Source organism: Henckelia pumila, chromosome 2, assembly GCF_033568475.1.
Source record: "Henckelia pumila isolate YLH828 chromosome 2, ASM3356847v2, whole genome shotgun sequence".
NCBI lineage: Eukaryota > Viridiplantae > Streptophyta > Magnoliopsida > Lamiales > Gesneriaceae > Henckelia > Henckelia pumila.
The window spans coordinates 111,885,796-111,900,017 of NC_133121.1; the positions used below are offsets into that span (position 1 = coordinate 111,885,796).

General features: G+C 34.7%; 1 protein-coding gene across 2 annotated transcripts; it reads left to right on the forward strand.

Moving 5' to 3' along the window:
- The first annotated feature begins 294 nt into the window (after window positions 1-294).
- On the forward strand, window positions 295-3,667 carry LOC140882310 (probable LRR receptor-like serine/threonine-protein kinase At2g24230). Of its 2 annotated transcripts, none has more exons than XM_073288245.1 (2): window positions 295-534; window positions 802-3,667. In XM_073288245.1, the coding sequence occupies exon 2, from the start codon at window positions 943-945 to the stop codon at window positions 3,511-3,513; it is 2,571 nt and encodes an 856-aa protein (XP_073144346.1). In that variant the 5' UTR covers window positions 295-534; window positions 802-942; the 3' UTR covers window positions 3,514-3,667. The 2 variants fall into 2 exon arrangements, with proteins under 2 accessions (XP_073144346.1, XP_073144347.1); XM_073288246.1 differs by lacking the exon at window positions 295-534 and adding an exon at window positions 545-607.
- The last annotated feature ends 10,555 nt before the right edge of the window (window positions 3,668-14,222 follow it).

The window sequence follows — 14,222 nt, forward strand, 5'->3', positions numbered from 1 at the left end:
ATATCTATGGTTTAGAAAATGTTTTCGCTTGCTTTCTCAACATATAACATTTTAAAACTCGAATACATAATTCAAACCTACGAAACTTAAAATCAAGAGACCTTAACTTTCCTATGATTCATGAAAAATAGTGGAAATTGGAACTTTATTTTTGGTTTTGGCAAAAATATTGAAAGAAGGTAATGCGAATGATGAGATCACTCACACACCTCTCCATAAAGCATAATTTATTCCACAACCAACACACACACAAACACACTGTTATTATTCACCAACCCCATGAGACATTTTCTAACTTCAAATATCTTTGCCATTTATGAAACCCCAAACATCTTTCTTTCTATTCTGAACTGTCTATTTATTCTCCTTACTACACAAATACAGTAATAAACAATCCTCCCCACCTTTTTTCTTTCATTAAAAAAATACTTGTTTGTGGAAAATTTGAGCCATCTCATGTTCGTTTTGTCAAAGAGACAGCAACTTATTTCTTGGGCTGTTTTATTTCTTGGCTCCATTGGAAAATCTGCACAGGTATGGACAAGTTGATTGCTGAGCCTCCCCCCTTTATTCATTCCCTAGTATTCAGTATCTCAAACTCCAAAAGGTTTGATTTTTATGTAGAAATACCTGTGCTTTGTGTGAGATTGCTTCCATGCTTATGCTTTAATCCTTTCGAATTCCTTGGGGTTCTGAGAAATTTTACACCTTTCTTTGTGGTTTCTTGGAACCTCAAATTCATAATTGAGAGGTATTTAGTGGCGGTGTTAATGGGGTTTTTTTTGTTTTTTTTGGTTGCAGGAGGTTGTAATGCATTGATGGTGCTTTAGTCTGAGATTGAAGTGAAGAGAGAGATTCTGTGGGCGGTTGGGGCGGTTTGGCAATTAATGCTTATTGTGTTTGTCTTAGTCAATTCGTAAGTAAGTGCAGAGTGGGGAAAAAATGATGGGTTTGGGAATGTTTGGTTCTTTTTTGGTTTTAACACTGTTCTTTAGGCCTTTGGTTTGCCAAAAACTTAATACGGATGAGTCATTTGTCTTTGAATTCTTGCAAAAAATGGGCTTAAATGTGTCTAAAGATCTCGGCTTTTCGGGTTCTATTTGTTCATTGAAAGGTGTTTCTTGTGATGCCAAAGGTGAAAGTGTTGTGAAGTTGGAATTGCCTGGTTTGGGGCTGTTTGGTGTAATTCCTGATTCCACCCTTGGAAAATTGGCAAATCTTGAAACTTTGGATCTTAGCAATAACAGTATCACTGCTTTGCCTTCTGATTTTTGGAGTCTGGGCACACTCAAGAATCTTAATCTCTCGTTCAACCAAATTTCTGGGAGGCTTCCAAGTAACATAGGCAATTTTGGACAACTTCAAAGTTTGGACCTTTCTCTCAACCATTTATCTGGGAGTATACCTGAAGCAATCAGCTCCCTCGAGAATTTGCTAGTTCTGAATCTCAGTGGCAATGGGTTTGAATCAACTATCCCGTTGGGCATTTTGCAATGTCGGTTCTTGGTTTCCATCGATCTATCTGCAAACAAGCTTCGGGGCTCTCTTCCTAATGGTTTTGGAGGTGCATTCCCCGACTTGAGATTCCTGAACCTGGCAGAAAACGAAATTTCGGGTCGGGATTCTGATTTTTTGGGGATGAAAATGATTAGATATCTGAATATTTCGGGCAACATGTTTAAGGGTCCTGTTGTTGGTATCTTTGAAGGTCCGCTGGAGGTCATTGATTTGAGCAAAAACCAGTTTCAAGGCCACATTGATCAGGTTAGCTCTAGCTCCATATTCAATTGGACAGATTTGCAGTATTTGGATTTGTCAGAGAACCAGTTCAGTGGAGAGTTTACTGATTTGAGTAATTCTCAGAATCTCAGACACCTTAATCTTGCGCATAATAGGTTCACCGAACAAGAATTCTTGAAAGTTGATGATCTCAACAACTTAGAGTATTTGAATTTGTCTGGAACTAACATGATCGGTCAAATTCCAAGTAATATCTCAAGTAAGAGTAGTTTGAAGATACTTGATCTCTCGAAAAATCGTCTTACTGATCTCATTCCTCCATTTGTTATCAAGAACCTTGAAGTTCTTGACCTTTCTTACAACAATCTGACAGGAGACATCCCCTTGATGCTGTTAGCAGAACTCCAGAATATGGAGAGATTCAATTTCTCTTATAACAACCTGAGTTTTTGTGCATCACAAATTTCCCCTGAAACTTTTCGCGCGTCTTTTGTTGGATCTGTGAACAGCTGTCCGATCGCCGCAAACCCAGCTTTCTTTACAAGAAAATCTCCAAAGCATAGAGGGCTAAAGCTTGCCTTGGCTTTGACCCTCTCAATGATTTGTTTGCTTGTGGCCTTACTCTTTTTAGCCTTTGGATACCGAAGAAAATCTAGAATCCAGGGCGTGAAACAGAGTTCTTTGAAGGAAGAACAGACTATCTCGGGACCGTTCTCATTCCAGACTGATTCAACCACGTGGGTAGCTGATGTTAAGCAAGCAACAACTGTGCCGGTTGTGATTTTCGAGAAGCCATTGCTGAATTTCACATTTGCAGACCTCTTGTCTGCAACTTCTCAGTTTGACCGGGATACATTGTTGGCTGAAGGGAGGTTTGGGCCGGTCTATGGCGGAGTTTTACCAGGAGGCTTTCATGTTGCTGTTAAAGTCTTGGTCCATGGATCCACCATGACGGACCAAGAAGCAGCAAGGGAACTCGAGTATCTTGGTCGGATCAAACATCCTAATCTTGTTCCATTAACTGGATATTGCCTGGCTGGGGATCAAAGAATTGCTATATATGATTACATGGAGAATGGAAACCTGCAAAACCTGCTGTATGATTTGCCACTCGGTGTTCAAACGACAGAAGATTGGAGCACCGACACATGGGAAGTTGAAAACAATGGGATACAAAATGTTGGGTCTGAAGGGTCGCTAACGACTTGGAGATTCAGGCACAAGATAGCACTTGGCACGGCACGTGCACTAGCATTTCTTCATCATGGCTGCTTTCCTCCTATTATTCACAGAGACGTCAAAGCTAGCAGCGTTTATCTCGACTCTAGCTTAGAGCCAAGATTGTCGGATTTTGGACTGGCTAAGATTTTTGGGAATGAGCTTGAGGATGAGATTGCTCGTGGATCACCGGGATATGTGCCACCTGAGTTATTTCAGCAAGGAACTGACTCTCCAAAGGCCCCGACACCAAAATCTGATGTATATGGATTCGGGGTTATTCTTTTCGAGCTGATAACTGGGAAAAAGCCTGTTGGAGATCATTATCCAGAGGAAAAGGAAGCAAACTTGGTTAGTTGGGTAAGAGGATTAGTCAAGAGTAAACAAGAATCACGAGCTATTGATCCGAAAATTCGTGGAACCGGACCAGACGAGCAACTGGTAGAAGCCTTCAAGATTGGATATCTTTGCACAGCTGAAGTTCCTTCAAAGCGACCTACCATGCAACAGGTAGTTGGACTACTGAAGGATCTCGAACCAATCACAGAAAAATGAGAGCATTGAATTGAAAAATACTCAATTTTTAGCCTTTTTTTTTATATTTTTGGGAGATTTAATTAATTTTATGTGTCACTCATGAGCTTAATTATTTTGCCTTGAAAGATTGTATAGCAGCCTAAATTTTCTTCATACATGGATATTTTTCTCCTTTTTCGTTGTTATATATTAGTGGCTTTGTAGTTAACCGTAGATCGATGATATTAAGATCAAAATTCTCATGCATGCATTCATTGAATTTGTGTGAAATAGTGAATTTTGCCGTTTCATACAGCTCGAGTGTTTGATTAATCCGGTAATGAAACAGAAGTGCATGTGGTAAAAGAATTTAGATGCTAATAACAAAGAAGATGTGAACAAAAACAAATATGATGACATAAAGATTGGTTTGTGAGAGATATATATTAGTAAATGTAAGATACATTGTTTTCATTTGTGTCAATAGATGTCATGTAAATGTTTCCTACACGAGAAATCTACAAATTTCACTTCCATTATTTAGAACTCACATTAAAATATTAAATTTTAAATGAGATCTCAAGTTCAAGATTCATAAACTGTAACAAAATCTTTCTCCCAACTCTTTCGTTTTTTTTTTAATAAAAAAAGTGTATGTAATCCAATCGTACGTACATGTTACGCATCAAGTGTTAAATCTAATGTAATATATATGGGCATGTTAATTATAGAGAAAGCTAAATATAAGATCAAATATTTAATATGAAAATATAACCTCGATCAAGAGTCATGATGAAGAAATGAGAAGATACATTAAATAGCATATATTCCAAGAAAAAGAGCTATTTGTGGTCCAATGGAATCTTGACTACTAGAAAGTCTCATATTCCAGATCATATATTTTTTAAAAAATATTTATGCCCCCTGATTTAAAAAACGAAATAATAAAAAAGAGGAAGAAAGAAAAAGAGATGGTGATCAAATTAATTAACTTAAACAATTCGAAAATACTCAAACTTTAACTTCCCATGGAACACAATTAATACTAATTGCATTTGGATTAAGAAAAACCAATGATGATTACGCTCAATATCAGCCGTACTTTAACTCTAATTGTCGGTCTCTTTCTTTTCTAGCTGCCCACCAATGCAAGCTTCATTATTTTTCAACTTTTTTAAATTTAATACTAAAAAATTCTTCCCATAACATGCATGACATTATTATTGTCAAACTCCATGCCAGCCACCACTTAAGCGTCAATATTTAAGGATCAATTATCCAAATGCTCTAGCTAGCTAGCTAGTACCCCACCGGCCTGCATGGAATTAACGCACAAAATCGACATCAAATTAATTAATTGGTTTGTTTAAGGAATATTAGAAATATTACTAAATTGTAGCATATTGATATAACATTAATTAATGTATGAATTAATCTCAAGTATTCTTCTTCTTCTAAAACAAAAGAGAGACTAAATTCACATAGTATTGATGTGGTCGGCACATGGTGATGTGTGAGCTATAAAGTGATGTTATATACCGTGGTCATCAAATTTATTGAGAACTATATATATATCATTATTATTAAAAAGATTTTTTAAAAAAATTAAAGGCTCTAGCTCGTGTGTATAATTATAAACATATGCAGATAAATTTTAAATCGCTTTTTTATTTTTATTTTTGAGAATTCAGTTATATGTTATTCAAACTGTTGAGTTTCCTTTTAAACACAGTCGATTGATCACCCAAAGGAGCTTCACTAATTCGATGATATGAGATTGAAAATCAGTATATGAGAAATTGAGTAAACAAGAAACACCAAGAATTATAGTGGTTCGGATTGAATATCCTACATCCACTTCGCCTTGCCCAAGGCTCAAATACACTAATCACGATCGTGTTTGTTACAAGAGGATTACACCAAGAACACTCTCTCTTTAATACAATGATTCGAATAACAATCAACAAAGAAAGAAATCAGATCGATACAATATGAAGTGCCTCGCATCTCCAAAGAGTAGTCCCCTTCTTATAGGGCAACAATCTTGCATGCATGTAGTTGCCAGCAAATAACCTCTAATAACCGATCCCTTGTGCAGTTGCAATTCCGTTCGATCATCTAGCAGAGTTGCAATCCTGTGCATCATGGAATTGATCCTACCATGCACCATAGTGCGTGGACCAATCAGCAATCCATAAGGTAATCCAACTTCACAAATCTCCACCATGGATTACCTATGAACCTCGGGCAAGACAATTCCAAGACTAAGGAGTAACCTTAGTTTCCCCAACATTTAGCTGATCAAGGCAATGTTGGAACTTCATGGTTGGAATGGGTTTGGTCAACATGTCTGCAGGGTTGTCTTCAGTTGATATCTTGTGCATATCAATCTTATCCTGCTCCACCAAATCCCTTATAAAATGCAGCCTGATGTCTATATGTTTAGTCCTTTCATGGTGCATGGGGTTCTTGGTTAAGTGCAAGGCACTTTGGCTATCAGTGTACATCTTAACACTGATATCTCTTCTTATGAGTTCTGTTAAGATGCCTTTAAGCCAAATGCCCTCCTTAGCTGCTTCGGTAATAGCTACATATTCCGCCTCTGTGGTAGATAAAGCCACTATGGCTTGTAATGTAGCTTTCCAGCTAACTACACATCCCTTTAACATGAAAGTGTAACCACTGATCGATCTTCTCTTGTCAATATCAGCTGCGTAATCAGCATCTACATAACCAACCAATCCCTCTGTAGTGTCATGTAAATTACCATATATCAAGCCAGTAGACATGGTGGCTTTGATGTATCTCAGAATCCATTTCACAGCACTCCAATGAGCTCTTCCAGGTCTGCTCATAAATCTGCTTACTAAGCTAATGGCGTATGCTATATCAGGTCTCGTACAAACCATAGCATACATTAAGCTCCCTGTGGCATTCGAATATGGTACATTCTCCATATAAGACTGCTCTTCAGTCTCCTTAGGGCACTGATCTGTGGATAATCTAAAATGTGACGCTAATGGTGTAGCAACATCTTTAGATTCATTCATCCCAAACTTAGTCACAACCTTCCTCAAGTAGTCTGTCTGAGAAATATACATCAATCTCTTTCTTCTGTTTCTGGTAATTTGCATGCCAAGAATCCTCCTTGCTGAACCTAAATCCTTCATCTCGAATTCTGCTTTGAGCTTATCCTTCAGGTTATCTATCTCCTTCATGCTTTTACATGCAATTAGCATGTCATCAACATAGAGTAACAAGTAGATAGTGCAATCATTAGAATTCGACTTATGGTATACACAACTGTCATATTTACTTCTTTGGAAAGAATTTCTGATCATGAAGTTGTCAAAACGTTTGTACCATTGTCTTGATGATTGTTTCAAACCGTATAGTGATTTCTGAAGCAAGCATACTTTGTTTTCTTGGCCTGCTACCTCATACCCCTCTGGTTGCCTCATGAAGATAACTTCATCTAGGCTACCATGCAGAAAAGCTGTTCTTACATCCATTTGCTCCAATTCCAGATCCATGCTTGCTGTTAAAGCCAGTAGAATTCGGATAGATGTATGCTTTACAACAGGTGAGAAGACTTCATTGTAATCAATGCCCTCTCTTTGTGTAAAACCTTTGGCCACTAATCTAGCCTTGAACTTGAGATTCACAGTTCCTGGAATGCCATCCTTTATCTTGAAAATCCATTTGCTCCCTATCACCTTTCTGTTCTTCGGCAGCTCCACCAATTTCCAAGTATCATTTCTTTTAAGTGAACTTATTTCCTCAAGCATGGCTTCTCTCCACCTCTCTTTGTGTGGACCATTGACAGCTTCATTATAGGTAATTGGTTCATCCACGTTTAAGGTTTCTGACACACTTAATGCATATGAAATGAGGTCTGCATAACCATATCTTTCAGGTGGTTTTATGGTTCTCTTTGCTCTGTCCTTCACGAGGGTATAATCCCTCAAATATGACTCATCCTGTTTTTCAAATGATTCTTGATCTTCCAAGCTTCCGGGCTGTAGTGTAGTATCAAGATACTCTCCTTGATCTGACTCCACCAAGATATGATCATTACTCTTACTGTCATTATCCATGACTGTCTTTTTTTCTAGAGGCATATCGTTTAACAAGTCATCTTCATTGAAAGTAACATCCCTGCTTATCACTGCCTTACCAAGTCCACCTTCAGAAATCCAAACTCTATATCCTTTTGTTCCTTCCGGATATCCAAGGAAAATTGATTTCTTTGCTCTTGGTGACAGCTTACCTTCATTTGCATGTATATAGGTTGTACAACCAAAACATCTAAGAGTTTGGTAATCTACTGGTTTCCCTGACCACACCTCAATTGGTGTTTTAAAGTCCAAGGCAGCTGAAGGACATCTGTTTATCAAATGACATGCTGTACTAGCAGCCTCTCCCCAGAAACTTTTCCCAAGTTTTGCATTCGAGAGCATGCACCTGACTCTTTCTAATATAGTCCTGTTCATTCTTTCAGCAAGTCCATTTTGCTGTGGAGTGTACCTAACAGTGAAATGCCTTGCTATGCCTGCCCCTTTGCATAATGCATTGAATTCTTGATTCAGATATTCCAAGCCATTATCTGTTCTTAACCTTTTAATCTTTTTGCCCGTCTGATTTTCAATCAGTGTCTTCCAATCAATGAACTTTTGCAAAGCCTCATTCTTGTGCTTCATAGTATATAACCATACTCTCCTTGAGTAATCATCTATGAAGGTTATAAAATATCTCGAGCCACCGTGTGTTTGGGTTTTGGCAGGCCCCCATACATCAGAGTGTATATAATCCAAGGTGCCCTTAGTTATGTGTTCTGCTCTCTTGAACTTAACCCTTGTCTGTTTTCCCAACACACAATGCTCACAGAAATCGAGCTTGCTTATCTGATCTTTACCAAAAGCCCCTTGTTTGTTTAACTCAGCCATCCCTTTATCACTGACATGTCCCAATCTTATATGCCACAACTTGGTTCTGTCTTTATCTTCTGCACTCAGGGCACTTTGGTCAGTGCATGTCTTGCCCTCCAGTACATACAGACCATTGTTTCTGGATCCTTTCATAATGTGCATTACACCTTTCGTGATGTTAAGAATTCCACCTTTGGCTTTGAATTCATAACCAAGTTGATCAAGCATTCCAAGAGATATGAGATTTCTTTTTAAATCTGGGACAAATCTAACATCAGATAGAGTTCTAATCACTCCATTACTCAACTTGAGTTTAACAGAACCAATGCCTTCAATTTTACACGCCAAGTTATTTCCCATCAAGACTTTTCCACCATTTGTCTTGGTAAAAGAACTGAACCACTCCTTACATGGAGTCATATGGAACGAACAACCAGAATCTAGAATCCATTCTTGTTCAGGTTTATCAGTACTTACTAATAAAACATCAGCACTCTCATAGCCATCTTCTGCTAATGCTACATCTCCTGAACTTGACTCCTTTTCGTTGTGTTTCTTGTTCCATTCTGGGCAATCCCTTTTGAAATGCCCTTCCTTATTGCAATTGTAACATCTCTTTTTAAACTTGGTTCTTGATTTCGATCGAGACTTATACTTTGGCTTAAACTCTCTCTTCTCCGATCTTCCCCTGACATACAATCCTTCACTCTGATCATTGGTATGAACTCCAGCCTTCTTGTTCAACTCTTTAGACATCAAGGCCGAATGTACTTCTTCCAAAGTTAGAGCATCTTTACCATATATCATGGTATCTCTAAGATTGTCATAGCCATCAGGAAGAGAACGCAATAGCAACAGTGCTTGGTCTTCGTCTTCCACCTTAATTTCTATATTTTCAAGATCCAAAATGATTTTATTGAAATCATCAATATGATCTTCAATAGACTTACCATTCGGCATCTTGAACGTATATAGCTTTTGTTTGAGAAAGAGTCTATTGGCCAAAGACTTCGTCATGTATAGGTGCTCAAGCTTCAACCAGATCGCAGCAGCTGTAGTTTCTTTTGAAATTTCACGCAGCACTTTATCTCCTAGACTCAAGATCAGAGCACTATGAGCTTTGGCAAGGATTTCCTTCTTATCAATTCCTTTGATTTTCTCCGGCAAGTTGTCATCACCCAGGAGTGCATCTTCTACTCCATTTTGGACCAACAAAGCCCTCATTTTCAGTCTCCATAAACTGAAATCATTCTTTCCCGTGAATTTTTCGATGTCGAATCGAGTGGTTCCCATCTTCAAACCGCAGCTTTGATACCAGTTTGTTGAGTTTCCTTTTAAACACAGTCGATTGATCACCCAAAGGAGCTTCACTAATTCGATGATATGAGATTGAAAATCAGTATATGAGAAATTGAGTAAACAAGAAACACCAAGAATTATAGTGGTTCGGATTGAATATCCTACATCCACTTCGCCTTGCCCAAGGCTCAAATACACTAATCACGATCGTGTTTGTTACAAGAGGATTACACCAAGAACACTCTCTCTTTAATACAATGATTCGAATAACAATCAACAAAGAAAGAAATCAGATCGATACAATATGAAGTGCCTCGCATCTCCAAAGAGTAGTCCCCTTCTTATAGGGCAGCAATCTTGCATGCATGTAGTTGCCAGCAAATAACCTCTAATAACCGATCCCTTGTGCAGTTGCAATTCCGTTCGATCATCTAGCAGAGTTGCAATCCTGTGCATCATGGAATTGATCCTACCATGCACCATAGTGCGTGGACCAATCAGCAATCCATAAGGTAATCCAACTTCACACAAACTAATCTGATATTGTCATTTTTCTTTCAGTTTAGAGCACAAAAGCATGCAAAAACGTGAAATGAAACACACAAATTAAACTACATTAATTAATTGATAGCAATTATCGGATGTAGAAGAGAAAGTATAATGACACATTTGTTTCTTTTTTCATATTAATAATAAAACCAAAAAATATATATGTGTAGTTGCATAATTAATCATGATTCTGGAAGTTAATATTTAAATGCGGTGAGCATTATGGTCTATATATAGGCACCGTTTGGTAGCCATTATTATTAATCTATGTATAACTTATCTCATTCAATCTCGCATTCTTCTCGTAATATTATTTATCCATCTATTAATTATTAGTTTAAATCAATCAAATCATTCATAATTTATCTTACATCAATCAAATCATTGAATTTAAATTACTATATTAATTCTTATAAATAATATTGTTTTATATTTTATTTATTTTTAAAAGAATAAAATAGTAATTTATCATTTTAATATAATATTTAATCAATCAAATCAAATATACTATAATCAATCAATCAAATTCAATACTATATTAACTATCATTTTTTTTTTATTTTTAAATACATTATATTATTTATTCATGCATTATTTATCTCATCACTCAAACTAAAGGGTACATATAGTTTAAATTTCTTCGTTTGTTTGGTATGAAGCATGTTGGATTCTTTTGACTTAATTATGAATAAAAAAAATGTCTGCTTCTTTAAGCATGCTCTTTCTCTCTCACACACACACTATATACATATATTAATATATATGTATATCTATATATATACACATATATATGTATATTAATTTTAAAAACATTAGCCCATTCTGCAGGTTTTGGGGAAATTAAAGAATCCATGACAGCAAGTTTATGGGCAGCATGCATCGTCATTTCCTCATGTGTGCCTGCCCAATGTTTGCCTGTATATATACTATTTTCGACTGGGAATCATTTTTGGTAAATTAATGAAAAAACTTAAATATTCTGTATATATAATTATTCGGATACCGCATGCAATATATATTTTTTTAGAGAATATTAACAGCTAACGCACACAAACAATTAAACAAATATTACATATTCATCATGCTTGCATAAATAATGCATATTCGAATTTATGTTAACAAGTATTTATTTATTTTGTGTTATGAAAAATATGAACCTAAATTTTCTCCCTTTAATTTGTTCTGATTATTATTTTTTCGTGTGTGCTACCTCCTCTTCTTTTTTCTTTTTCCATTTTTTTGGTTCCTCTTTGTTTTTTTTTTCCCCCACTTTCTCTCTTTTAATTTAACTCAAATTGACAAAATTGGGAAGGGCACTTGATTTTTATATTAAAAGATATTCAGAAAATCAATATTAATTATGCGATGATCCAAAATTAGTATAGTTTAAAACTAGTTCTCTCTTGGATTTATGCTTGATTTTGAAAATGTAGTTATTTATTGATTTAATCTATTGAATTAAATGAATGAAGCTATAATACTTATAAAATGATGATTAGAAAGGTCATTAATTTTGAATGGGAGTGCAATCCCCCCTTGGAAATTTCAATTTTTTTTATTAAAAAGTTGAAGAAGTATTGGTTAACGTATAATCAAATGGAAAGGATTGCCATAAAACCAAGCAATATGGGAAGCAAAGTATGATTTGTGTCCATTCAGATAATTACTCGACCAATTTGAGGCGACGAGGGCGTCTGCAGCTGAATAGGTGGGAGAGAATGTTAAGTAGATCCCTCGTTTGTAAACTATTAAGTTGGAAAGTAATACAGACATTCTCAAAGCTCTATTGTGTTATCACTTAAACACTTACATACATATTTGAGCTGCAAATGCTACTTTGATAGTATTCACAATGAGCGAAGTTAAGGAGCAAAGACCGCACGTGACTTTAAAAAAACTAACTCCGTGACATTGAAAATTCGAGGGGCACATCATGAAATGTGTAATTACACACACATGATCTTAATTAATGGAATAAATATAGCATTACTTAGGTAAACCCAACATAGCATTGACTAACATTAATTTATACTTGAATCATATTTGGATGTATGTATTAAGCATTGATCTGAAAAACAATTAAATCTAACTTCAACTCCAATCAAAATATATTATGTAATATTTTTTACAATTAACTAACAAAAAAAAAAAAATACTTTCGCAGTAAAAATAATATTTTAGATATAAAAAATTAATATTTTCCTTGATTCAAAACGGATAAAAGATCTATATTATAAAATTAATCTAATTTTTTTTACGTTGTACATGACCGTCATCTGAAATAGGAAATTTTGAATTTCATTACGTAAAATTATGTATTCATCCTCATGCAAATATATCATAAAGTCATAATTAATCATATCACCTCTCGTCTCTCACTTTTTGTGTGTGTGTGTGTCGATTATGATGAAAACTTGAATCATACTACTAGAATTACAAGTCCAAATCCTTACGTTACTTATTTTGTTTCATCATTAGACATAATTTAGAGAAATCGATTGCAAAAACAAATCGAGTTTGGTGGTGGAGTTAGTGCGATTGTCTCCGGATAATATATATTGTGATTCTAAATATTTATAGAATTTGTAATTAAATATATAAATACTATGCGTAAGCTGTCTGTCAAAATTGATAGAGCTCTCTGTTTCAATTTTTCACTCCCCAGCTGTTTTGAGTTCGTATTCAATTAGTATCGAAATTGTTGAGTTGGGCCCATTACAAATATATCAAATATTTTAGTCTATTTATATATACTAGATTACTAGTACACCGAAGTGCATGTGTACAAAATATATTTTATAAACTTAAATTTATTTATAAATTAGAATAATGGATAAAAGGATAATAGTAATATTATAAATTAGGATAATGTGATAGTGGAGAGAGGAGATGAGATGTTTTTGAATGATAAATTATTTTTTTTGTCTCTTAATTATTAAATATGTTGAAAAATGATAAGAGTAAATTTGAAAATCTATTAAAATGACCCAAAGTAATTTATCTAATGGATTTAGCTAGTATAATATATATATAATAAAGATAGTAAGTGTGTGTGTATATATATATATATATAAGATATTATCATAAGAATTTTAATTAGGACTCACATATGATATGTGACTTCATTGAACAAAGTCATAATGAATGTCTTGTAAATTCTTTTTAACATTTCTAAGGTTGTGGAAGACCCAATTCATTGAAACCCAAAAGTTGGACTACATAAGGGTAAATACGGCCCAAATCTTAGACCTCAAAATTTGAGTAGGCTCGACCCATTCTACTCAATTATCTCTCTCTTGACTTTTGATATCATAATATTATTCTTTGAAAAACTACATAAATATTAGAAAAATAATAAAAAGAAAATTTTAATACCCCTTTTCACGCTACGTATTAAATAAATTCTATACCATCATCTAAAATTTTAGAATTTTTAAACAAAATTGAGATATAGATGAGATAAGGTAGTTACATAAATTAAAAAAAAATAATACGATATTGTTTATTACACCGTGATAAAATTTTCACTCTAACGATTTGTTATGAATAATAATTACTTTCCTTCGCCTTTCTTCCATATATAAATATTAGCCGCATCGCACACGCATTGCGTATGTAGCGTTATATACAAATATTATATTATAATATTTTGTGTGTATATAATATAAATTTATTTTTTTCAAGTATTTGATTTTAATTTTTTTTGGGTTATTTGATAATTTATCCCCTTGATTTTTTTTTTTTAAAAAAAATGAGCATACCAAAGATATCATTAAGGTGCTTTTGCTTAATATATAGTATAGATACATAATTTTTTTTTTGAGAAGAAATTGCAAATTTTTTTTACAAGAAATATATATATATATATATAAATTTTTGAAAAAACGTCCTAGTATTAGAATTTAGAATTGTAGGACTACGCCACAAGCCAATAGATATATATATACATACGGGGACATACAAACACATATT